At 39.4% G+C, this 25231-nt stretch overlaps 7 protein-coding genes across 8 annotated transcripts in view; 3 read left to right on the forward strand and 4 right to left on the reverse strand.

Annotated features, from left to right (window-relative positions):
* Window positions 1-1853: 1853 nt before the first annotated feature.
* On the reverse strand, window positions 1854-4847 carry LOC106652270 (serine protease easter-like). Its single transcript, XM_014371121.2, has 4 exons — window positions 4802-4847; window positions 3792-3895; window positions 2966-3661; window positions 1854-2632 (listed from the first exon to the last, which is right to left on the reverse strand). The coding sequence occupies exons 2-4, from the start codon at window positions 3859-3861 to the stop codon at window positions 1929-1931; spliced, it is 1470 nt and encodes a 489-aa protein (XP_014226607.1). The 5' UTR covers window positions 3862-3895; window positions 4802-4847; the 3' UTR covers window positions 1854-1928.
* LOC106652186 (melanization protease 1-like) lies at window positions 4542-6266 on the reverse strand. Its single transcript, XM_014370981.1, has 5 exons — window positions 6112-6266; window positions 5717-5999; window positions 5452-5645; window positions 5286-5384; window positions 4542-5214 (listed from the first exon to the last, which is right to left on the reverse strand). Exons 1-5 carry the CDS (start codon window positions 6173-6175, stop codon window positions 4892-4894), a joined length of 963 nt encoding a protein of 320 aa, XP_014226467.1. The 5' UTR covers window positions 6176-6266; the 3' UTR covers window positions 4542-4891.
* A 616-nt stretch (window positions 6267-6882) lies between these two features.
* Window positions 6883-7828, forward strand: LOC106652272 (trafficking protein particle complex subunit 6B). Its single transcript, XM_014371124.2, has 2 exons — window positions 6883-7211; window positions 7277-7828. Exons 1-2 carry the CDS (start codon window positions 7080-7082, stop codon window positions 7670-7672), a joined length of 528 nt encoding a protein of 175 aa, XP_014226610.1. The 5' UTR covers window positions 6883-7079; the 3' UTR covers window positions 7673-7828.
* A 593-nt stretch (window positions 7829-8421) lies between these two features.
* LOC106652271 (proteasome subunit alpha type-4) lies at window positions 8422-9922 on the reverse strand. The gene is made up of 3 exons (XM_014371122.2): window positions 9781-9922; window positions 8834-9461; window positions 8422-8741 (listed from the first exon to the last, which is right to left on the reverse strand). The coding sequence occupies exons 1-3, from the start codon at window positions 9781-9783 to the stop codon at window positions 8599-8601; spliced, it is 774 nt and encodes a 257-aa protein (XP_014226608.1). The 5' UTR covers window positions 9784-9922; the 3' UTR covers window positions 8422-8598.
* Window positions 9923-10436: 514 nt separating this feature from the next.
* Window positions 10437-12850, forward strand: LOC106652187 (transcription factor TFIIIB component B'' homolog). Its single transcript, XM_014370982.2, has 6 exons — window positions 10437-10733; window positions 10854-11242; window positions 11405-11616; window positions 11706-12112; window positions 12197-12289; window positions 12363-12850. The coding sequence occupies exons 2-6, from the start codon at window positions 10868-10870 to the stop codon at window positions 12848-12850; spliced, it is 1575 nt and encodes a 524-aa protein (XP_014226468.1). The 5' UTR covers window positions 10437-10733; window positions 10854-10867.
* An 842-nt stretch (window positions 12851-13692) lies between these two features.
* Window positions 13693-16755, reverse strand: LOC106652234 (cystathionine beta-synthase). The gene is made up of 4 exons (XM_014371065.2): window positions 16461-16755; window positions 15472-15581; window positions 14338-15209; window positions 13693-14256 (listed from the first exon to the last, which is right to left on the reverse strand). Exons 1-4 carry the CDS (start codon window positions 16559-16561, stop codon window positions 13801-13803), a joined length of 1539 nt encoding a protein of 512 aa, XP_014226551.1. The 5' UTR covers window positions 16562-16755; the 3' UTR covers window positions 13693-13800.
* A 4907-nt stretch (window positions 16756-21662) lies between these two features.
* Window positions 21663-25231, forward strand: part of LOC106652309 (formin-J) — a 46509-nt gene continuing 42940 nt past the window's right edge. For both annotated transcript variants that reach the window (XM_014371195.2, XM_023460985.1), the window contains exon 1: window positions 21663-22121. The gene's annotated coding sequence lies outside the window, so the exon portion shown is untranslated. The remainder of the gene's footprint in view (window positions 22122-25231) is intronic.

Here is a 25231-nt window from a genome sequence, read left to right on the forward strand (position 1 = left end):
TTTTACAGCAATTAAATTCGTGCGTGTAGTATAAAAAAAATTCAAATTTACGCGAAGCGCAGCTTATTTTTTTCCTCGTTCGCTTTCGCTCTCTCTCCCTCTCTCTCTCTTTCCTATCTCTCACTCGCTATCTCTCTATCCGTACGATAAATCGACGAATTATGGTTTTAAATTGTCCCCGCGCATGTATATATTTTACCGTGAAGCTGGCAGGTAGATATATGCCGCTTGGGTCCATATATCCTCGACAAGTATATATGTGTGTGTGTGTGTGCGATACTGACAATACGTCCCCTATAGGTACCGCAGCTTCGTATTGCCCAAAAAACTGCCGCGAAGCTTCGGCGACGACACATTATGCCCCGCAGGCACCGCGTGGAGAGTCCGCCTGTGTATACGCAATATAGATGTATGTATTGCCCATTAAAGCGCTGCTCAAACGTCAATGTGCGCGTGACGCATGACTGCCTCTTCCGAAGTCTCCAGTACGTAAATGGGTGAGTGCGAATGTGAGTACATCGAAATTCGAGCACCAGTGCGTAACTTTTGCGATGGACTCTCGTTGAACCTAACGCTAATTTTAAAAAAAAATTAGCATAAGTAACAAGAGCATTAGTTTCCGGGATGTCAAGTATACGAAAATTTTAAAGCTTGCAGATTTCTAGTGCCTTGTACACTTTAATTGCGCGGGAATCCCCGTGACTACATCGACACTATAAATATACACTTTCAATAGCATCAAAAGCTAATGTGAATTCTCACTGTATACATTTTGTTGTTCTATTAATAGTTCAAATTTTTGAAAAATAATCATTTCTGCATTATTTTTTGAACTATAATCGTTAAAAAAGAAAACAAATCCCAGTTATACATAAAAACCATAAATTTTCGATTAGCTATTCAAAAAATGCGACCAAGACATGGTATCATCCAAATTAATCGAGAATTTTTGTTCGTTAAAATACAACGGCTGTCTCGTTAGAGTTTGATAAGTTATTCTTCTACCTCTTCAATAAAATCTACTTGTATTTTTTATTTTATTTTTTTTAGTTTGGGTTTTTTCGAAGACGTTAATTTAATTTCCTAAGTGATAGTGGTCAAAAAAAGAACATTTCGATAAAAATTAATTCAACGATAATTCAGATGACCGTATTAAGCGAAACAATGCAATTAGGATTGATTTGCAGTATTTTTAACTGATGTTTTGAAAAAACAATTTATTTCGCTTCCAAAGGATCTCTACAGTGAAGCTTTAAAATGAATTCGTTTCATTACTTCTCCGCAATTTCATTTTTAGAATTTACACTTGTGGCTGCATCTTATGCTGCTGCTGGTGCGAGCGCTCCACGATTAAACACAGTATAAATAATTAACCAATACCTCGAATTATGCGCCGCTTTTATACCTTATTATTTTTTAATATGAAAAATCGTTAAGCTCCATTAATGCACAAATTAATTTTGAGGTGAAATTGAAAGCATACTCCAAATATAGGGATTGCGCTAAAAATATTATTACGAAATGTTCGAAAATTGAAAAGATAATTTATGTAATCGAAGGCCCATTATCAGTGAAAATTAATTCGGCGTGGCTATCAAAAAAATGTAAATTTGTTGATTTAGCGAAACAAATCGTACGTTGCGTTCTTTTTGTATTTTTGGGTAATTTTCGAGTTCGAGTAAATAGATATGATTGCGGGTACTAAGGACCCCCAGCTTTTTACCGATGTGCTCATACATAAAATCAATTAAGCAAAACCACGAGGAACACTTTTATCAAATTGTAATGAATAAATTTAATAATTTTATATCCTATAACTTACGACTCGTAACTATTTTACACAGTCACGATCGTCACATATAATTATAATTTATTTCTTTTATTTGAAATGTACAATTACAGTCGCGTTCACAGGCTCTCTGCATCCCTCAAGGCTGAAGTTTGCTCATGATCCAAGGCATGTAAGGATGCACCTTGGTGTAGATAGCCGGCCAGCCCGTGAGTCCACACGGCGAGAATCCAATGGACACGATTCCATCGACGACCCAAGTGCCCGGCCTGTTACCTTCCTGGTCGATCTTCATGAGTGGACCACCCGAGTCACCCTTGCAGGTGTCGTGATCGGCCCTGCCACCGGCGCACATCTGTCCCTCGCCCAGCAGCAGATTCTTCGTGGTGTAGAGCTGGGCGCACTGATCGAAGTCGAAGTGCGGCAGCATGACCTTCTGCTTGACGTCCGACGTCTTGGCCTCCTCGTTCTGGCCCCATCCGGCCGACCAGTAGAACGAGGCCGGCCGCGGATGACTCGGCAGACAGATCGCCTGGACGAACCTGGAGAAAGGTACGTCTCGCGACAGTCTCAGCAGGGCGATGTCGTTGCGATACGTCACGGGCCGCATGAACTGCTCGTGGACGAGCTCCGTCTCGATCGGCACGATGAGGACCCGATCGGCGCAGGTCAGCTGGCCGTTGCCCTCGTTGACGCAGTCCGGATTGGTGCGCATGTCGTACTCGCCGAGGCGGACGTTGCGCAGACGCCAGGTCGACGGGATCGAGCGCACGCAGTGGGCGGCGGTCAGCACGTAGCGCTGATTGATCAGCACACCGCCGCAGCCGGTTATCGTGCCTTTGGCTGCAACGCGACAACAATACATACACGCACGCGCGTTTAATCAATCGATTTAAGCAGATTTTCGTTGCATGCATCATTGCGTAAGAATACGATACAGTCGTTTTTTTTCGCAGAAATTAATGTCACGAAAATACGCGCGGCTCTTATCAACAGTGATTTCACAGCTGTGTCATGTCTTGTTGATTTTCATATACATGTGAATAATTAGTCATTTAGGTACGCGAGCTCGAGCGTATAGCATTGCGCGACTTTGATTTCCGGATGCAACGAGCGCACGTATATCCGCTTCGATATCGGCGCGACGAGACGAAAAATAAATTGAGATGCACTCACGATACTCGTACTCGAGCACGGCCATCCAGGGGAACTCCTCGAGCTCGGTCCTTTCGCCGCCCAGAATTCGATTGGCCGCCAAATCGCCGCCGCAGTTTTCCGGTAGCAGTGACGCGACGTCGGCTGGAATAGTCCAGCCAGCTTGTGCGGATGTCGTTATAGGGATCGACGTGGTTGTGGGTGGCTCGGTAGTGCTGGCCTGGGTAGCAGTCGGTGGTGGTCTGGGAGTGGTAGTCGTTGTCGTTGTCGTCGTCGTTGTAGGTCTCGCAGTAGTGCTCGTCCACGTCGGTCTCCTCCTCGTAGTCGTCGTGGTAGGTGGTTCGATCCTGGCGCCGTTGCTCAAAGGCCTATCCTCGAAATCGAAATCGTCGTAGTCATCCGGATCGAAGACCGGACGAGGTCGTCTCGTTGGTCTACTCGTTGTCGTGGTTGGCGGCCTTCTGGTCGTCGTCGTTGTCGTCGTCGTCGTCGTAGTGGTAGTCGTCGTTGATTTCTGCACGGAGCAGCAGATCTTGGGCTCGCGTCCGATGAATCCGCAGGTGCTGCGGCGCATGAACATCAAAACGGCCGGCGAGGCAATCCCTCGCGGCCTGATCAATGACATAATGTAGCCGCATCTGCCCACGATGGTGCAAACGCCTCGCTCGCCGTAGGGCGTCCAGCAGCTATCGTCCCGCTCGACGAAATTAAACGCGCCTGCCAACAGCAACAACAACAACAACAAAGTCGATAGATACCGATGCATAACAAATATGATTCGCTCGATTCCATTTATAAAAAAAAAAGAGAGATAAAAGAAAGAGGGAAAGGAATGAAAAACACTCACCTGCCGAAACGATTAGTAGGGAGCAAACAAGTATCAAACGCACCGAATGCGCACCGGCATTGGACTGCATTTCTGCGGCAGGGGATCTAGCTCTCAAGCAGCGACTATAACCATCAGTTCCAATCGTTTCAATCTGGATCTCTCAATACCTGTGATGCGTATACGCCACACAAGCAGTGCAGTGTGCGGTGCAACAAATATCTATAAACTTCTCTTCTCACTCAATCGACTCAGACTGCGCGCCTACAACACCTGCAAATGATGCATCTGCCGCGGATCGACTGAGAAAATTACTCTCTCTCTTTGCACCGATACTGCACAGTCGAGAAGTGCAAGCAAAAAAAAAAAGCTCGATCCGAAAAGACAAACAGATGTGTTTGTTTCGCGTAATTTTAGAAGCTACTTCCTGATGTGGCGCGCGGGCGCAACAAAACGGTTAAAACAATTACACACTTTCGCCGAGATAATAATTATAACATTCTTTATCGCCGATCTTGATTATTCGTTTTCATAACAATAAAGGCACACACGCACATAGACAGCTGCGGTGTCGAGCGTGTGTACAGCAACGCTAAAAAAGATTCCTTTTTTATTATCCACGTACTTAAAGAAAATAAAGCTCGCTCGTTTACGAGGCAGTTATGCAAGGGAAACACGCTCGCGGCATATAACGAGCGGAAAAAATGAAATTTTAAAGAGATTAGCGTTGCTCGCGGGGCTGGTCGCGAGCCTCGACTGTATAAATTATCCGCGAGCCTTAAAAAAATCTCCGCGCGTCCATAAGCTAGATTCCATAAGCTGCGTCGGCTGCTGCATTCGATATACCATGTAAAGCGCAGTTATTAACGGCTAATATACAGACATCGTTAAAAATTATCGCCCCACAAGTCTTAAATCAAACTGTAATAATAAAGAACGTCATCCGTGTGTCACACTTGTGCTCCCGCTCGCGGATAATAACGATTGTTGTTGCCTGCGTAAACAAGAAGGGGGACTACTGTACAGTTTACCTTGGCCAATGATACACTTGTGTACATGTGTAGCACGTATAAACAATATATTGTATTTTGTAAAGTTCAAAGAAATAATAACTGCATATCTCAATACAAATTGTTCAAAATCCACGATATGTAGCTGGCCGTCCTCGTGTAGACCACCGACTGTGTGGCTGCACCGCAGTTGCCGGGCCCGAACGAGACGATTCCCAAATTGTAGAATCTCGGCTCGACGTCTTGTTCACTTGTCTTTGTGAATTTCATCAGTGGCCCACCCGAATCGCCCAGGCAAGCGTCGCGACGATTTTTACCGCCACCGACGCAGTACTGATTTTTTCCGTCGATTTTCATTCTCTGGTAATTGCAATTCTCTGGCTTGATTATCGACACCACGGCCTTGAGCAACCTATCGCTCATTTCTCGATTTTCTGAAAGCACGTACGCATGATTGGAAAATTGAACTGATGCATGTCAATGAAAACGAGATTATAGAGCGTACTTTTGTGGTATTCCGCCCAGCCGCTCACTTCGATCGTGTCGCGGATAAAATCTCGGCCCAGCATCGAGCCGCGAGGTAGACAAATCGGTCGTACCCATTCTGCAATTTTTTCAATGTTTTTCAAAGTCTTCGATCGAGCGACGAATTGAAATTAATCTCGACTCGCCTGTGAATTCGATGGGTTCGGTAACCATGACGAGTGCAATGTCGTGTTGTAACTTCACCGGTCCGTTGAACTTCTCGTGGGCGATGACCTTGGCTATTTGGTGATCGACGTAAGGATCGTTGCATTCCGCACCTTCGCAGTCGGGATTAGTGACTAAATTGTGATCGCCCACGCGTATACGGTTTAATCTCATGCTGATCGGCGATCGACAAAAATCGGTAAAAACAACAAAAATCAAGACCTAATTGAAATCGACCTTACTCACTTGGACGGTAGAGAGACGACGCAGTGAGCCGCCGTGAGGATGAACCAGTCGCTGATTATCGAGCCGATGCAGCGAAAGTTTAGCTGAGTAGTTTTTCTCGAGTATTTGCTCGATTTGATGATCGTGAGGTAGCCTAGTCTGACGAACCAAGGATACTCGCCCATAGCGGCTATTGGGCTTTTGCCGGATCCATTGAATCGACGGGTCCCGCAGTTTTCAAGACTCAACTTTCTCCACGACGGATGATAATCGATACTCGGCACGTGAATTCCATAAGTTAGTTCTGGAAATTTATAAAACATTTACTTTTAAAAACTCCGCAATGGAATTTTTTTTATATCGATGAAACATTTGCCAATCAAGCTTGCGACTCGATCGATTAGATATTCAATCACCTGCGTACAATAGCGGCTGCAATAAAATTATAATCGTTAGATTTTCGACGATTTTTCTCAACATTCTTCGATATTCGAAAATAAAAATGAAAATTAATGCAAAATTCCTGACTCGATCTCGAGTCGAGTCCAATAACAAATCATTGTGGAACTGACGTTTAATGTACACGCGTCCAGCGAGTTGGCGCACTGCCGCGTTTGAATCTCAAACAACAATTGCGCTACTGTAACGCATTAATTTGTTAAAAGGATCGTAAATTTTGACAGTTACCAAAGCCACGTGCGCATTGGTATTCGATTAAATTTATTTATCAAACTCGTATTTTCCAAATTTATTAGATACACTTTATTCCAAATAACTTTATCAGATAAAAAAGAGAATAGGTATGTTTATAAAGATTCTGCAAGTGATTTTGTTGTAAACTTTCTTTTTCTTTTTTTTTCAATAAATAAATATTCTTTGAAATATGAAACTTTTTTAGTAGTCACCAGGCATTATACAAAAAAATTAGATTTTATTTCGTAATGAAAAAATCGTCACTGAAGATAATCGTAGAACAATTGTATAGATAGTAATAATCTTAGTACAAACAATTTACTTTTGTCAAAATATTAATTTTTTATTACCAAACACGGAGAAAATTTTTTTTTACAAATATTTAATTTTTAATTATTATAGGTTGATCAATGATTAACACATATTCACACGTATGAAGCATTATACAATTGTAGCAAAACCTTAATTTTTGCGTTATATCGTATGCGGTGTTGTTCACATCAAAACTTTACCAAATGGTTTCTTGCAGACATTATTTTGACATTCAGTATTAGAAGGTTTCGTCTCAAAAGTTCAAAAGTTACATTTTTAAGTTCTTAAGTGAATTTGAAATTTTTATTTGCGTGTAATGTTGAATAATTCAAAGTGACTTTGATGATTCTAACCTGGTTAAGAATAAATTAATAAACTCATGAAAATGAAGCATCAGTTTGTTGATGGAAAATCAGCACCTGGTGCAAAGGCAGAAGCTGATGAATGTCTTTTTGAATATTTGCATGGTGAAATAATCAATTATGTCGTTAGCAAATCAAAGGAATCTAATGTAATAATAAGAAAGTTGATGTATTAATATTTTTTCAAATTACATTGATAATAATGTTTTTTTAGGAGGAAGACTTATCACAACTAGAGTGGATGGGATTTAGCGTGGGTTATCGAATTATTGAAAGGCTGACAAGAGAAATGCAAAGATTTAAAGATGAGTTAGATATTATTAAATTTATCTGTACAGATTTTTGGAATAGTCTTTATCATAAACAAGTTGACAATTTGAGGACCAATCATCATGGTGTCTATGTGTTACATGACAATGAATTCCGATTACTAGCTAAAATTGGTAAAGCTGGAAGCAGACAATACCTGTGTGAAAGTCCTCGATTATTAGCATTTACATGTGGTTTGTTGAGAGGAAGTTTAGCGAATTTAGGAGTCGCATGCACAGTCAAAGCAGAAGTAACTGCTTTACCAAGTTGTAAATTTAATGTTGAAGTGCAGAGAATGTAAAGAAATAATGTACATAAAAGTATATATTTGATAATTTTGTATCAAGACACTTATGTAATATTTTGTTTTTGTTCAATGTTAAAGTGTAATGGTACTGATTGAATAAGTTGAGCTTTCAGATTTTTTTTTTATGGAATAAAATAATCTTAAAAACTATGCTTGAGTATAAATTATAATTTTATATTATTGTGTTATCAACTGTCACACAGAGCTCTTATAGTACGGCAAGAAATAATAAATTCCAGCCAATTCAAATTTGTGGTAGAATGGAAGCATTGCAATACTTATAACAGAAACTCTAATATCAATGATAATATTCATTTTTGTGAATAAACATTCAAGTTCATTTATTGGATCGTATTATTGTATTTCTTGGAAGTTAAAAATGTGAATATTTTGATTAACACTACTGCAATGAAAATTATATACTGATGAATTAGAGGAACCTAGGTGTTATATAGTATTTTTTTGTACATTACTCAGTAACTGCTGAATAAAATGCTGACATTAAATGTCTGATATATCTTACCAATAAATTTATCATTTGATGTCATATAGAAAGTAAATAATTAAAAATTCATCTACTTCTAAGATACATTTGATTATTTTGTTACCTAAAAGTACTGAATATGAAATATCATAAGTGAAGTTCATGCATCAATTGCATTATTAGGCTCCTTTTAGTTAACTGATCAAAAATGATTTTTTTTCATATACAAAAAAAATATGGGAAGAAAATCGCAGTTGTATTCAAACCCATGATAGTACAATTTAATTTCCATCAAAAACTTTTTGAAAAACAACCGTCATATTCAAATATAATATTATTTTATTTAACTTACAATAAAAAAAAGTGAAATACTTTATTGATCAAAATGATTCAATTATCGCATTTTTATTCATACAAACAACCCACATAAACTAGTTTAAAGCTTTTGCTTTTCTTTCTTAGCAGCTTCTAGAATGGCTTCTTGTTTTTCAAATTCAGTAATCAAAGCTTCCACTTCTTTAGCTGGCAATATCCTGGTTTTGGTTTTACCATCAACTCGAGTGAGAGTTGCCAGTTCCACTGTAAAAAATTATTTTAATTTTAATATAATTTTAGTTGTACTGATTTGTTGCTGTTTCTTAAAGAATGTAAATATTTTACTTGATACATACATTTATCTGCAGAAAGCTTATTCATATCCAATGTCTTGGACATAACTTTGACTGCAAGTGCCATTGCATCTTTCAAAGTCATTTGTCCCTCTTTGTATTCTTGCTTTAAAGAAGAAACAGCAGCTGCTGAATTATTTCCAATGCAAGTTGCTTTCCAGCCTCCATAGTTTCCACTTGGATCTGACTGATATAATTGGTATCCATAGTGACGATCCCATCCCATGTACAAAATCGAAACACCAAACGGTCTTTTACCACCATATTGAGTGTAAGCTTGTTTAACATCGCACAGCCAGGATACTAACTGTTCACAAGGAATAGTTTCTCCATATTGCAGTAAATATCTTTGGCCAATAAGTCTGAGCTCATTAGTCAAAACATTGGCATCTGATGTTATACCAGCGACAGAGCAAACTACGTCTTCATTGAGTTTGTAAATTTTTTCTGAGAAAAACACTTCGTCAAGAAGTTTGTTTGTGTTCCTTTTTTCTGCTGCCAACAGAATTCCATCATTTGCCAAAATACCAAGGCATGTACCAGCATGACTTATAGCTTCCATAGCATATTCCACTTGGTATAAACGACCCTCCGGAGAGAAGATGGTGGTACGGGTATCATATCTGCGAGCCTAGAAAATAAAAAACAAATCCAAGTCATTCAAAAATACATACAACTTGTAATAATTTTTCGTTCGCAAAGATGATCATAAAGAAGAATCACATTAGAGGTAAAAATTTAATCAGTTGATAGAAACTATTGACATATTCATATTTTTTAAATAATTTAATTTAATTATTATTGTTTAAAAATCAAATGTATAATCAAACACTCCATGACACTGCAATTCTGACATAACCTAAATTTCGCTAAAAGTGCAAAAATCAACGCGAAAATCTAACAAACCATTGACTAGGGATGCGTCAACCTTAAGCTTAGTTACAACTTACCATTTTTTAACGAAAATGCTCAATAAACACTAATAAAACTTAATCGCAAAAGCTCCGGCGAATCGAGTACACCAACAAGTCTCAATCACAATTTGATTTTGGCAGAGTGAGAAAGCAAGCAAATTGTCTATGTTCGGCGAATGACTTTATCGACCAAGCTTGACTAAATCAACAACAAATGTTTGCTGAATAATAATATGGTATGTATTTTAGCACAAAATTATAATTTATATTATTAAACTTATAGTTTTTTGTAATTGAAAAAGAATAAATTATCTGTAAAGCGTGCTAAAAAAAATAAAAACATTGTTTTTTGGGTGTTTCAAATAATTATATTGATATATAAATGGTATTGTACGGATTTTACTAAAATTTTCATAAATTTAATTGTACAATTTTACATGCGAAGATCAAAATCAAGTATATATTATAAATTTTTTAAAGAAAAAAAAATGTTCCCATTTTAAGCATCGTATTTGTTTACATTCAGACAACAGATACCAAAACTTGTGCGCATACGTCAAAATACTCGAGCGCGTCGACGGCGACGGCCGACGCATACTTTCACGAGGCGCAGTGCGCACAGCGCAATTGTAGTCACGGCAAGACTCGTGGACCTTGCATCATTTTTTCACGTTCGATCACGCTTCAGTTTCAGTTGTAAAACGTCAGTAGCGGCATACATTCAGTTTGGCTCACACGGACCGGCCCAGGGTGTATGTGTCGCCGCAACTTGCTACAATAAATAGAACTAAGACTTCTTTCTTGTCATAAAATATTCATCTGTTCAATGTGTTGAACTCACTGGTTTCTCTTGCATCTATTCTTTGTCCTAGAGAATTCGTGAGCTCTCAAACGTGAATCTTAGTTGATGTTAATCGTTTGAGCGAGGTTACTACATACATGTGCTTAGGATTATACGTGTCAACATCGTTACTTATCAATCAGTAAAGGTAAACATCAAATTTGTGTACTTTTTTATGGTATCATACAGCTGTCGTGGTCATTGACTCCATGCAAAACGTTTCATGTTATAAAAAACAATGAATGATTTCATAAGTTTTTCATCTTAGGTACAATTAAAAAAATGAATGGTCGAATGCGTTTTGCAAAGCCTCCTCCAAGGCTGGATGCTGGCAGGGTACGCAGAAATAGTGTTGCAGTAGCACCTGTCGTGCCTACACCTCCTCCAGCAGTTGTCAACGGTGCAAATAGTGCTAGTGAGTCGGAAGAAGAAATCAAGAGACCCCCTACTCCGTCGTCCCCAGTGAAGTCGATTCCTCCTCTCTCACCTCATCGATCTGCTCCTTCGCCTCATCGAGCCTCTGTCTCACCTCAACGAGCCATTCTTTCACCGCATCGAGCCCCTCTTTCGCCTCGAGCCAGAAGTGAATCAGTCTGCTCGACACAGAGCCATAATGAAATCACTAGCTCTCCTGTTGTTAATAATAATCCTTCCAAGGTTAGTTTAATGATATTGCCAACATTGTTATTCAATTTTTTTACTATTATAAAAAATTCTGAATAAATGAGTTTCAATGTTATATATCACTTGCATTTCACATACCTATGTTTGATGTAATTGTTTTATAATAACATCTATTACCTATATATTTTTTTCTAGCTCAATGTTGCTCCTAAAAAGAGAACAGCTTTGTCAGAAACTGCCAAAAAACTTGCAGACTCAAGAAAAGAGTTTATGCAAAAAAAATCAGACATAACTCATGACAAAGGAAAACTAAAGATGTTAGATTTAATTTATTATAACCCTAAAGGAGATCCAATGACATCTAAGCCAACAACTAACCGAACTGCAAGAACAACATCTGTTTGTTCGTAAGTAGTTTTTAAATTAAATGTAGTAAATTTTTTTGTTCTATCAGCAATGTAAATTTTGAAAAATCATAATCAATATTTTATTTTAGAGCCATCTCTGAAAGTGATAGTGTTCAAGATGAAGAACCACGAGCTCTTGGTCCTCAAATAAAATTGGGACCCGATGGTCAAATGATGATCGATCAAGAGAGTTTAGTTGCCAATAAACTTTTGGATATAGAAAATATGGAAATAATTGAAGATGAAGAACCTACTGGAGGTTTTTATAAAAGACGTTCCAAAAGCAAAGATTGGAATAAGTGGGCCACCATAAAATTTTATAAAGCTCTAAGTACCTATGGAACTGATTTTTCATTGATGAAAGATGTATTTCCTGATAGAAAAAGAATTGAATTGAAATTAAAATACAAAAAAGAACTAAAAGAGAATCCAGAGCTAGTGGAAAAAGCCTTAGAGTATCAAATATTTGAACCTGATCTATTAAAAGAAGCATTTGGTAAGGATTAAGTTTTATTTTACTCTAATTTTATCAAAATAACCTTAATTAATTAAAAACTAAATAATTTATTCATAATTATAGAAGAAATTGACAATTCTCAGAAGAAAGAATTAGAGAAACTCAAGATGAAAAAGGACAATGAAGAGGCTCAGAAGAGAAAACGCAAAAGATGTGGTAAGTGTCTTTGTTATAAAATAATCGTTAAACTATTACAGATATATTTCATTAAAATATTAAAACATTTCAGTTATGGTACGAGATTGTATAGATCAGGCAAATGGATCTGTTAAAGATAGTGAAGCAAATGACAACAAATCAGATGAAAATTCTGATGGGTCTCGCATAACTATTACAGATAAAAAACGTAAAAAGCCTGTACGTGGTAAAAAAAAGGTTGTATGTAAACGCAGACGAACAATAGAAAGTAGTGGTCCTTCAGAAAATGAAGATGACAGTAACCAAAATAAAAAAGAAAATGAAGGTAAAAAAAACAAAAATGAAAAGAAAAATGAAGATATTACTGATCAAAATGAAGTAGAAAATAATGATGAAAGTATCCAAAATGAAAAGAAAAAAGACGATGAAAGTAGTGAAAATGGAGTGGAAAATAAAGAGGAAAGTAGTCAAAATAGAAAAGAAAATGAAGATTTTAGTGAAAAACAGGAAAATACAAGTAAAGATAAAGAAAGTCAAATTGAAAAGGAAAGTGAAGATAACATTGTGAAAGAGAGTTAAAAACTAAATTCAATTTTAGAAAATAGTAATTTAAATTTCACGTAAACTTATTGTTGAGTAAACTGCACATAAGCAATTTATAAGCTGCTAAACTTCCTCTTTATAAGGAATAATTTTATTTCCTTGATATTTAGATTGAAAAATGGTTTGAGTTGTTGTTTTTATACTGTTTTACTGTAAATATGCTTTTCAGAGATTTAGATTGTAAGTGTAAAGTGTATTATAATAATTACATTAGTATAGTCGATGCGCCAGTATATCACTAATCATTTGTTTATTAGTTTTTACATAAACAAGTTACTCAAACAAATTCAGTTGTATCTTACATGTTTTTCTACTTTTTCATGTACAACCCAGTTGAATTTTATACTTTTTCCCCCTTGACATAACTCTAATTCAATACAGCTTTTCAATATTGTAAATAATTAGTAATCTCTTATTCTTAGCTAGATTTAAGGGTCCGCAAATAAATCTAATGTTCGGGAATTAAGCAAATTCATTTTTTACGCTCCACACAAGGAACTCTTGACTTTCCTTATTGCACACGAACATTGGTTTAATTTCACAGACTTTTAAGTCGAGGTAATTACTATGATATAAGCGTACAATGATGTTTGGTATGTTGATGTAATGTTTTGTTGGACTTTGAAACTGAATATTTTAATGGAATGTGTCCATCGAAGAGCTCGAAATATATTACATATATTATGTTTGTAATTGCTGCTGAGCACAGAAAATATGTCTTTCCGGAATCATGATGTTATATCCCTTGATGTAAACGGGGTCTAGTCACGTTAAATGAATGCTATCAATTGCACGACAGACGAATAAAATGAATCATATTTATTATTAAAACAAAGTATGCTTTATTAAAATTTAAGTCTTATTTTACAAACGTGTAATATTCTATCATCATTCGTCATATTAAAATTCATACACAATTAAAAAATTCAAGCGTCAAGTTCAGTACTTGTTGAATAATCCGGTGTGGTCATTTTGTAAAGTTCGTTCGGCGTCACAATTCCCAAAAACTTTTTCGTCTCTTCGTCCACGACAGCCGCGTAATGCTCCGTTTTCAGCATTCGACTCAATTTGCCGAGCGGCATCGTCAGCGTAACTGTTCTGTACTGCTTGGTGAGAACTTTGTCGATGTCCTCGTACGGCTGCACATCGCCAGCAATGAGGGCGTTCTGGACATCGTTGAGAACGGCGATACCTCTGAGCTTGCCTTCCTCGTTGATTATGGCGGTCTGTGCCAATTTGCGTATGCGAAGAAAGTCGCAGACTCTTCTACAAGTAGTTGGGAGTTCTATGGGATAGTGGAGAGGCTTGGTAACTTCGACCAGCAGAGCCCTCACGGTCAAATTCCACCACCATTCGTTCTTTTTAGTAGCTGGTGGAGTGTCCTATAAATAATCGCATAAATTATAATTTTACCGCTATTCGATAGTGCACGATCCTTTCAATGTACGAGAAAATAAACATACCAAGTAACCCCTCGATTCCATCCAGGAGTCGGAGACGAACTTGGTCAAGTAATTACGGATTCCGTCGGGCAGCACAACGACGACTCGTTTGTCCTCGGGCAGGTCCTTGGCCACCTTCAAGGCAGCCGCCAGGGCCGATCCGCTGCTTCCACCGCACAGCATTCCTTCCTGCCTGATGAGCTTTCTCGCGGCGTGGAAGGACTCCAGATCCTTGGTCTTGATCCATCTGTCGATGATGGATCGATCCAGCACGGTCGGGATAAAATCGTAGCCGATTCCCTCGACGTCGTAGGGATTGTCCGATTGGTTGAGTTCCGCCGGCTCGGCGAGTATGCTGCCCTCCGGGTCGACGCCGACGACCACCGTGTTGGGCGACAGCTCCTTGATCTTGCGACCGATGCCGGTGATGGTGCCACCGGTTCCAGCCCCGGCCACCAGGTAGTCGATCTTGCCGTCGCACTGCTCCCAGATCTCCTCCCCCGTCTGATCGAAGTGGGCCAACGGATTGCCCGGATTCGTGTACTGGTCCAGGATCACGCTGTTGGGGATCTTCTTCTGGAGCCGCTGGGAGGTGGCGATGTGGCCCTCGTAGCTGTTCCAGGCGGCCTCGGTGGGTGTGCGCACGATCTCGGCGCCCAGGGCCTGCAGCGTGTACACCTTCTCGTTGGACATCTTCTGGGGCATGACGATGATGCAGCGGTAGCCCTTGACGGCGGCGGCCATGGCCAGGCCGATGCCCGTGTTGCCGCTCGTCGGCTCGATGATGGTGCAGCCGGGCTTGAGCAGGCCCCTGGTCTCGGCGTCCTGCACCATGCGGTAGCCGATTCGGTCCTTGACCGAGCCACCGGGATTCATGAACTCGCACTTGGCCACTGAAAATTAAGAGGAAATTCGAATGTGAAGCGGGCGTCCATGGATTTTAACGAGTAATTGCGATCAATTCCTCGTTTAAAATAAATAACTCGATTTATATTTAGAAATCGGCTTCCACGTAAAAATTTGTCTGACACCGACTTAAAATCTAAGTAGCATTTGACTTGGAATTCGATGTGAAAATCGACCAAAAAATCGATCTGTATACCACGTGAAAATTCAGTTATTTATTCGAAACAACGTCGATAATCTTCAACTTACAGACTTCGCACTTGATACCATAATACTTGGTAATGCTATTGAGCTTGACCAGAGGTGTTTGACCTATACTGTGAAGGATGTTTGGCATAGCTTTCATCCGGTCCGCCTGTCTGTAGACAATGAAATAAAAAATTACACATTTATATCATAAGCAATCCATGAGACCGCATCGTGCTTGCACACGTGTTCGCTATTTTAAAAGTGTGTTTTTGCCGCGCACGACGCGCGCGTTCCTAAATTTAAATTCATCTCGGCTGTCTCCCTCTCTCTCTCTCTCTCTCTCTACTGCCTCGGCGTATATAATATACCATTGATCGTTAACGCAGAATTTCTGAGATACGCGGCATCGTTGTGAAATAACGAGTTATATATCCCCGAGAGTGAAGCCGGGGCCCGCGCGCAAGCGTATATAATATATCATCCTCTTCGCAGCAGTCGTAGCAGCTATGTGTGTATACTTGCCAATGCCATTCTACTGCTATTTGTTTTTGCTGAAAAAAATTTTTTTCCCTCCCTCGATGCTCTTTTAATTAAAAATTGTCCGAGGTTAAAAATACACGATATTATGTGCACACGCGAAGTGCATCGAGATGCACGTGGTGTGCCTTATCGAGCGTCGATGTTTACATTCGGTTCCCTCGCTATACAATAATCAAATCGCCTTATTGCGGAATCGCCATTGCAAGTTTAGCGAGGAAATAAGAATGAAGATTAATTCATTGAATAGATTACGGCTAAACAAACATCTCTGACAGCGCACACGGATCGAGAGAGAGAGAGAGAGAAAAAAACCTCACGCGATAATTGAAACGATCACTTTTTTTATCCTCTCCCAAGTGTATCATAAAGAAACCGGTCGAATCCGCAATTATTTTACAATAGGCATAAAAAGCTCCGAGGCAATTTCATAGTTATTCGCGCGAGGGCGCGCGATGGGCACATATTGGTAGAAACGAGAGAGAAGAGAAAGAAAAAAAAACTAGTCTTACTTGCGGCGCATTGTGTGCGGCGTGCCCAGGGCGTTTGGTACCCAAGTGCAGCGACTCGGTACGTCCGGCCTGATGAGTTCATTTTCCACGTTTTTGTGCATGATGCCTCGGCTCTCGAGTCGAAGAGGAATTATTATTTAACGTACAGAAGCTTCTTCGCCCTGGAATCGAACCGTCTCGTCTCGACTCGATGGGTCTCCGTTCGATGGAAAAGTTTTCGTTTCTGATGTAATTTTCGACGCCGAAACGGTGATACGTGCGCGAGTTTGGAGACACGACTGAGATTCGCCGGGCATGTGCTCTCAGCTGTGCGGCAGCACACACACACACACACAGACGGCCTGCCCTGTTCTATATATTGCGAATATGGAGATGGTATTGAAGAGAGATGGAGCGAGAACGAAACGCTGTCCCCTTGACGGCATGTTTCTCGTCTCGCTCGATTTTAGCCGAGCACGACGATTTGCCTACGTTAAGGCTACTCTCTATCTTGGTTTTCGGAGTCGTCAGGTTGTCGAAGGATATTTACTGCCGATTGCCGATAAGAAAAGGGCCTGAAAATAGTATATTGCTGCCCTAGGCCAGAAAAAATAGAAAAGTCCCAGGGCGCGTGAAATAAGCGACCGAGGCGAAGCCGAGGCTTTCTTTTTTCCCGGGCCAGTATGCGATTTTACATACCCCGTGGCCCGAAATAGCAATATCCCGTTTAGCGGAGCGGCTGCGAAATGTTACTTTCGGGCCGGCTGGTATGTAAACGATTTAAATCGTACAGACGAATTGATTATTATTCAAAAAACGTCATTTTCGTTTCACAAAGTGGTTTTTAAATAAATCAATGGAAATATATTGAATTAAAAAGTATCCGGATATTGGCGCAAAGTGATTATTTCTAAGACATTATTACCGGTCACTTATTAATTAAAAATGATTAATTATACAATTTTTTTCCAAAATCTGCTAGTCAATTTAGACAGCTTTGAATGTAATCTTCAAGTTTTTAATTTTAAAATAAATAATTTAATTATTGACTTCACTTCTTCGTTGGCCTCTTAGTTGGTCCGTACAATCATTCTACATCTTGAAAATTAGACTGTTTTTTTTTCTTCAATTTTTCAGCTATTTTTCAGTTTTTCCACGGGATTGAAATGGTTTTTCGAAATATTTGCTCAATAATTGTAACAGAAGAAGAGAATAGTTATAAGTTTTAATTTGCGACGAAACACGTAGCGATTCGTAGCATATTCGTAGTTAAAGTAACAAATAGGATAATGTCTTATGTTGAACATTCTATACATAAAAAAATAGGAGTAATTACATTTTTACGAGTAAGCTCCTTGACTTTGTACTGAAAACTTTTTATTACAATTATGGTGTAGATTTAATACCATGAAAGTGCATGCATATACATACATACATATACATAGCGATACATTACTGGGTATGACAGTTAACCATTGCTCTCAAAAATAGCACCTACAGTGAGCACGAAAATCAATGTGTAAAGATGTTATTTAAAATATCTATAAAAATTTTTATATTTATTATAATAAATATGATTACCACTCTAATATTGTGTAAACAATTATATTTTTAATTTAATAATCATTTTTATAGCCTAGTATAAAAAAAATTATAAAAAAATTATTTAAAAAAAATTTTTATTCAAACAAAATTTTTAAATTACATCTTTACACTAATTTGAATTACGCGCTCACAATTGGTGTTCTTTCTGAGAGCTCTGACGCGGTACAGGTACGGTACGGATGGACAGTCTACAGTAGTGGGGGAAGTGAAAGTATCGCCACATCTAACTATCAAAATTATTGGATCATCTCAATAATATACAACTAGTGCGTTCAGTCGCTGATCAAATTCAAAGGTGAACACTTGTACTGCATACTATTTATAGAGATAACTGTTGGCTGCACGTGGCATTTAACCTCAAATATTTTTTTGGTGTAAATCGTCAAAATCCACAGTAAATACATATAATTATGCAAGCGATGGAAAACACAATTAGGTATTTATTTTTTTCATGACATGATATTTTTTGAAATGATCGTTTCCATAAAATTGAATTATTTTTAAAATTGAATTATTTTTCAGGGTAAAGAAAGAGCCAGAAGATAATTCGCCTTTATCAAGAACTATCTGCCAAACTGAGATTGAAAGTTTTCAGCCTGTTCTGAAAGTAGAAAATGAAAATCCAATAAATAACATGGATGGAAATGTATTTATAAATTTTGAGTGCACTGAAGTTAAGCCTGAGCCGAACAATCTATCACCAGCCAAAACTGAACATCAAAGTGACTTATCTAACATGAAAATAGAAAATGAAACTCAGATCAATCATATGACTGAAGAAATTTTCATAGATTTTGAGTGCAGTGATTTTAAGCCTGAAGTGAAGCCTTTATCAAGAAACGTCTGCAAAATCGAGGATCAAAGTTGTCAAGATGTTGAAAGCATAGAAAATTCTATCCAGAAAAATTACTTGGATGGTAAAAGGTTTGTGATTTTGATAAGAAAAGAATTCAATTACAGTAATAACTGTCAATTTCCGGAAAAGTTTCAGTCTAAGCTTGATAAATCCAGGGAGGTGAAAATAGTAAAAAACAGTAATCAAATTAAATTTTTGCATAAGAATAATTTGAACCAAAAAAATTATAGAGGAAAAGCAAGTGGAAAAGCAGTTAACAGTACGATATATAAAAGCATTAGACCTTTTGAATGCGATATTTGCCATAGTACATGCAGCCTTAAGCAATCCCTCAAAAGACATATAATTTCAATACACATTCGGGGCAAAGTTTTTGAGTGTGATATTTGCCATAAATCATTTTCATACAAGAGTAATCTCAGCAAACACATAAAAGTAGTGCACGATCGCATAAAACCCTTTGAATGTGAGATTTGTCACAAATCATTTGGAAAAAAAACAAACTCAAATCTCATGTAAATTTAGTACATGTTCGTAGCAAACCCTTTGAATGTGACATTTGTCACAAATCATATGGAGAAAAAAATTCCTTGAAAATGCACATCATCAGAATACATGATAGGAGCAAACCTTTTGAATGTGAGCTGTGTCCCACATCATTTTGGGTACAGAATGATTTAAATACTCACGTCAGTGTAGTGCACTTTGGTAACAAACCCTTCGAATGTGAGATTTGTCACAAATCATTTGGATACAAAGATTCCCTCAAATATCATATAAGTACAGTACATCTTTGTAATAAATCCTTTGAATGTGAAATTTGTCACAAATCATATAATCGCATAGGTACTCTCAAAGATCACTTAAATTCAGTTCATAATCGCAGCAAACCCTTTAAATGTAACGTGTGTGGTAAATCTTTTCTTTGGCCAAGCGAGCTTAAACGTCATGTAGAAGATGTACATGATCGTATCAAACCCTTCGAATGTGACATTTGTCATAAATCATATGGTCGTAAGCAAACTCTGAAAAAACACATAATTTCAATACACGTTCATAGTGAACCCAGCGAATGTGAGATTTGTCACAAAAAATTTGAACGAAAATCTCAATTCGAATATCACACATTAGCAGTACATGATCGAAGCCAACTCTTTGAGCGCGAGATTTGTCACAAATCATTTTTGAAACAAACCAAACTCAAAAGACACAAAGATGCGGTTCACGATCGTAAGAAGCCCTTCAAATGTGAGATATGTACGAAATCATTTTCATCCAAGTGCCACCTCAAACGGCACATAAACTCGGTACATGATCGTATCAAACCCTTCAAATGTGACACTTGTCACAAATCATTTGCAACCAATAGCCACCTCAAAACACACGTAGATACAGTACACAATGGTAGCAAATCCTTTAAATGTGAAATTTGTCATCAATCATTTGGAGTGAATGGTTACCTCAAACTGCACATAAATCGAGTACACATGGGTTTGAAACCCTTTGAGTGCGATATTTGTCACAAATCATTTGCATCAAATGGTCATCTCAATAGGCACACAAAGGGAGTGCATAATCGAAAAAAACCCCGAAGATCTAAGAAGACAAACCTTTAAATTTGTCCGGAAAGTAGGGAGGACGTGGTCTGCTGTTACACGTGTACGCCAAGTAATTTTAGAAAATCTTTTATGTAAATATTTTTTTAATATCTCAATGAATAATAAAGTATATCAATCTTTAATTAGTTTTTTTCTTGAATCTGATAAATCCATTACTCACAATTATTACAGGATTTGAAATATTGATAATATTTCTCGAGTACCTACTCCCTGTCGATATGCCGCCGACCCCCAATTGCACCGTGGTATGATTTGAATAACATTCAAAATGAATCATATGTTCACTATTTGGTAAGAATGATGATTAAGAAAAACTCTTATTTGAAATAACAATGGTTGACGAACGCAAAAATCTCTTTAAAAAAAAAGGTCCTATTAGCTTCGTAGTTTCAAGCTCCAATTTTGCGTGACTAAACGCGCGCTGAAAGTAGCAATAACCGCAGTGCATATACTTACGTACCATATCCCACGCATCTGGCGATCATGTGCACCTTGGCAATCTGCATTATTATATTTGGTACAGAGTTCATAGTCAATGTGTGTGTGTGTGTGTGTGTGCATGCGCGAGCGAGCTATGCATTGCAATGCACGCGGCGTGTGGGTGATGGTAGCCACACGCACGTTCGATCTTATAAAATGAGCCTCGCTGCAGAAGCAGACACTACATCGATCCGCAATCGTTTTTATGGACACATCCCGCTCGCTCGCGCCTAAGTAAATACATAATATGATATTTCGTAGCTGCTACAGCAGCAGCAGCAACAAAACTGTTTGTGATGAAAACTCGCGGGTAAAGAATGTGTGCGTAAACTCACGCATATTATATATAGGTAAAGTTACGCAGGTGACTGGTATGACGAGAGGAATAATAATGTCTCCGGTATATAAGGCACAAGTATAAAGTGCGTGTAGAGACAATTTTTGAAATGGCAAAAAGGAGGAGGAAGGAAGGTCGCGCGCGTGCGCACGAGCGCCAACTTCTTGCAGACAGTCACTGGTGACTGGATAGTGCCTGTGTACTGCTGCCTGCCTGCCTGCACTGTGTATGTACGCGCAGCAGTGTCAGGCTAGATTGAAAAAGAGAGAGAGAAGGCGTGTATGTAGGAGAGTTGGTATATTCGCGGACTGCGCTGCGGTATCACAGCCGACCAACCGCTTAGGGATCAGTTTCTTCGAATCGCCTTAGCCGAACGCATCTCTGCGCTCTCCGTAATATAACAACAGAGACTGGGAGCGTTGAAAGTTGTTGGCTCAGCAGCACATGTTGTGTGACAGTTAACATTTTTGCACCGTTGCGAATAGTTTGTATTCTCGGCAAAGTTGATAGTTCCTTTATCGAAACGGTTGGGCGGATCGACGCTCTCTTCGTTTCGGTGAATTATCTCGGATTTTTTGAAAATTCTGTGCCTTCGCGGAGGACACGATCGTTGTCGAAGCTGTGCGTGCTTCGTTGATGTACGTTTTTGTGTTCTCGAATGCAGCAAGGATCGGTGCAATTCGAGTGTATGATCATCGAATCAAGTTGGTTTATTTCGCGGAGGTTCGGCCAAGGTTGCACAAGTAACATCAGCGAGCAACAACGTCGATTCGAACGAAACTAAGGTAAAGCTCGGCTTCTCTTTTTCAAATTTTTATCGGCGTGCAGTCCGTTGCTGCGCGCGAGTTTACCTACATCATAAATTGCTCCGTTCGTACGCTCACGTGCGCGAGCGCAACAAGTGTCACTCTCTCGAGCTCGTCCAATGCTTCACGCGCTTATTTTCGCGATAGCTTACGATCGTGCGACACACGTGTGCATCGTACACCTCGATGAATGACATTTATCTCTGATTCGAAACAGTCGGATCGCAGGATTGCTTCTTTTTTTTGCGTTGGAAACATGATCGATATCGTGCGCCGAGCGAGAGTTCATAACACACACCCGGCGACATTGATATCTGTACGCACGATTGACTCACGATACTGTACTCTAGTTCATATTAGACACCTAATCCATCCATTATTGCGACTATGGATATTCTATACATCCAGCAAGCTCCGAAATAACAAACACATTTTAGTCAAAAAGCCAAGGTATATGTTACAGGTATACCATCGATATTCTGCTATAGTTTTATACTACTCGGGTACACAGTACACACGCCGCGGGTGTAAACAACAAGCCTGCATGTGTATTATACGCTCGCTATCTATCGTGGCTTATCAACCTAAATATAGGTGCACGTCTCGCCTCCGCCCGTGTGCATGTGTGAATGCGAGTTTGTGTGTGTCCATGTTTATACGCCTAAATACTGAACTTTTTTTAACCCTACATAAATAAGCGCACGCTTTTGTATATACTGCATTTATGCACTCTTATCTTTTTCGTTCGCTGCGCCATGAGCTTCGAGAGTAGTGCATGGGTCGGGTATTATAATGTGTGTGCATGTGTGTATAGGTGACACCTGCATCGAAATCTAGGGCCTCTCTCGTTCCTCTCTTTCTTTCTCATCGACCAACTTGTATACTCAGAAAAGCGTTAGGATGATTTATAAATTTGCAATCCGAGAGGTCGACGGTGATCCTCTCGAACACACACACACACACACGTTTGCATTGGTTTCTTGCGAAATATTATTGAGAGAGAGAAAAAGTATCGAGCCTCTTGGCAAAAGTCTTTTCGATAAGTGGGTGTGTTTAGAATAAAGAAGAATGTCTAAAAGATCGTAAAGGTCTTTGTAAATAGAAGCGTGTGCGCGCGTCTATCGCAAGGCGTTGCTGCTGTTTGACGTATCAAATGTTGCACGATTTTCTGTATATTTCATATCGTTATAACATTGTGTTGTCGTTTATTGGCGATCTCTCTCTCTCTCTCTTTCTCTCTCTCTCTCTCTTTCCACATGTACAGTAATAAGCCGCGCGCGCGAGAGATTAATTTTTGCCCAGACTGCGAGGAAAAAAAGCTCGACTTGGAGTGTATTACGATTGTTGTTATCGTTTTGATACTGCACGCGGCAATATACATTTTGCGTTTATACTTGTATTTATATTTACTCCAACACGTAATGCAAGCCTCGTTATCGATTTTAATCGCCTTCCTTTTTCCCGAGCTTATAATGCGTGTGTAGTATATCTGCGACTAATCTTTCTCTCTCGTTGGCGATGAATCGACGAATCGCTCCTCGAACCGCAGCAATCATCAATTACGCGTCTTGCTCTCTCGAGTGAGCAGCTCGTCTCGCACATCCTTCACCCTCGGACCCCCCTATATACCAGCATCGAATAAGTACAAGTGCGCGTACGAGGGGCAGAAAAATTTTACAACATTTTTGGATTGTTTATTTGCTAAATGCGCGATCGATCAACGCAGGTGGTGCGATTGGTTGTACATACTGCTTATTTTTACGTACGTGCGTGCGTATACGCGTATGCGCTACAACGTTGCAGTGCATATATAAATCGACATTGACAAATAATCCTTTATCGGGTTTTATATGTATGTACGCGCGGGCGAGAGACGAGAGAGACGCGATGCCTCGGACCTCCCGCGTTATAAAGAAAACGACTTATCTCGTTCAATATAAAAGCTCCAGATCTGGAGGAGCTGCTGCTGCTGCTCCTGCTCCTATATGTACATAAGGGATTATACAATTGGCCTAACAAATCGATCCGCATTTTCTTATCACGCTCAGCTCTATACGTACATGACAAATAAAAAAAACTTTCACTCTCTTTCTCTCGAGAGGTACATAAACACGAGCTGGCTACAAATATATGCAAACATTACGCGTGAAATACATCTCGACTTGGAGTTTTTGAACAAAAATATCGACGATACTGTTATTTCTTTATGTAATCGTTTTTCGTGACAAAACAAAAACAAAAACAATCTGTACTTTTATCCCTTGCGATCGAAGCTCATCCGAAAACGATTTGCAATGGCGAGGTCGAGCGCGAAGAAAACAACGAAAAAAAAGCTGCGAACTCGCCTCGCAGCTCTCGTTAACTTCCTAATAAGCAGCGAGGGACCTCGGACTGGCTTCGCGCGCCGTTTGTTTGCACATGTCACATTTTATACTATAAAAAAGCGGAGGAGGCGACGTGCGCTATACCTGTGCAAGGTGTGTAGCCGTGACCAGATTACTTCTCGCGCTCTCTTTCTTTTCCCCGCGCGCGATGTAACAATTACGTGTGTGTACAAACAGACAGACAGACAGTCGTCGTCGCAGACGCACTCGCAATCGCCCGCAAATCGAGCGAGCGCGACCCAAGGTTGAGAGCGAAATCGAACCTTCGATTAATTTTTCTACGATCGGAAGTGCTCGAAAGTGCGAAGCGCGTTCGAGCAAGCAAGCAAGCAAGCAAAAAAAAACGTCGCGGCAGAGGTCGTTACGGTGACTTATGCCCGCGATGATGGAACAGACCGGATATCTTAAATGTTTTTTACACGCATAAAATACAACATCATAATAGGAAGAGCCCCTCTTGTATAGACGTAGACTCGTTAAATTAATCGCCGAGCGTCTCACTCTCTCTCTCTCTCTGTCGTGTGGCGCGCGTCCGTCCATCCGTCTACAGCTATATTATACTAAATACGCGTTTTTCGATCGAAAACCTCGGTTCCGTGTTTACGAAAAATTCGCGCTCGATACCAAACACGTGCATAATTTATTATGACACTTCGATATTATGTGTGTATATAGGAGAAGCCCAATAGAATAAGCTTTGTTTTG

This window comes from Trichogramma pretiosum, unplaced genomic scaffold, assembly GCF_000599845.2.
Source record: "Trichogramma pretiosum strain Unisexual culture from Peru unplaced genomic scaffold, Tpre_2.0 scaffold18, whole genome shotgun sequence".
Classification (NCBI taxonomy): Eukaryota; Metazoa; Arthropoda; class Insecta; order Hymenoptera; family Trichogrammatidae; genus Trichogramma; species Trichogramma pretiosum.

What these genes read in the sequence shown, in the direction of transcription:
- LOC106652270 (XM_014371121.2), bottom strand. Translation starts at nt 3,861, where the DNA reads ATGCAGTCCAATGCCGGTGCGCATTCGGTGCGTTTGATACTTGTTTGC. An exon ending in CCTACTAATCGTTTCGGCAG is followed by an intron (nt 3,662 to 3,791) that starts GTGAGTGTTTTT and finishes TGCTGTTGGCAG; the next exon opens with GCGCGTTTAATTTCGTCGAG. An exon ending in CGTGCTCGAGTACGAGTATC is followed by an intron (nt 2,633 to 2,965) that starts GTGAGTGCATCT and finishes GTCGCGTTGCAG; the next exon opens with CCAAAGGCACGATAACCGGC.
- LOC106652186 (XM_014370981.1), bottom strand. Translation starts at nt 6,175, where the DNA reads ATGTTGAGAAAAATCGTCGAAAATCTAACGATTATAATTTTATTGCAG. An exon ending in GCAGCCGCTATTGTACGCAG is followed by an intron (nt 6,000 to 6,111) that starts GTGATTGAATAT and finishes ATAAATTTCCAG; the next exon opens with AACTAACTTATGGAATTCAC. An exon ending in CTGGGCGGAATACCACAAAA is followed by an intron (nt 5,215 to 5,285) that starts GTACGCTCTATA and finishes ACGTGCTTTCAG; the next exon opens with AAAATCGAGAAATGAGCGAT.
- LOC106652272 (XM_014371124.2), top strand. Translation starts at nt 7,080, where the DNA reads ATGAAAATGAAGCATCAGTTTGTTGATGGAAAATCAGCACCTGGTGCA. An exon ending in GCAAATCAAAGGAATCTAAT is followed by an intron (nt 7,212 to 7,276) that starts GTAATAATAAGA and finishes ATGTTTTTTTAG; the next exon opens with GAGGAAGACTTATCACAACT.
- LOC106652271 (XM_014371122.2), bottom strand. An exon ending in TAAGCTTTCTGCAGATAAAT is followed by an intron (nt 8,742 to 8,833) that starts GTATGTATCAAG and finishes AATTTTTTACAG; the next exon opens with TGGAACTGGCAACTCTCACT.
- LOC106652187 (XM_014370982.2), top strand. Translation starts at nt 10,868, where the DNA reads ATGAATGGTCGAATGCGTTTTGCAAAGCCTCCTCCAAGGCTGGATGCT. An exon ending in TCTATTAAAAGAAGCATTTG is followed by an intron (nt 12,113 to 12,196) that starts GTAAGGATTAAG and finishes TCATAATTATAG; the next exon opens with AAGAAATTGACAATTCTCAG. An exon ending in GAGAAAACGCAAAAGATGTG is followed by an intron (nt 12,290 to 12,362) that starts GTAAGTGTCTTT and finishes AAAACATTTCAG; the next exon opens with TTATGGTACGAGATTGTATA.
- LOC106652234 (XM_014371065.2), bottom strand. Translation starts at nt 16,561, where the DNA reads ATGCACAAAAACGTGGAAAATGAACTCATCAGGCCGGACGTACCGAGT. An exon ending in CCGCACACAATGCGCCGCAA is followed by an intron (nt 15,582 to 16,460) that starts GTAAGACTAGTT and finishes CATTGTCTACAG; the next exon opens with ACAGGCGGACCGGATGAAAG. An exon ending in TGGAATCGAGGGGTTACTTG is followed by an intron (nt 14,257 to 14,337) that starts GTATGTTTATTT and finishes GATTATTTATAG; the next exon opens with GACACTCCACCAGCTACTAA.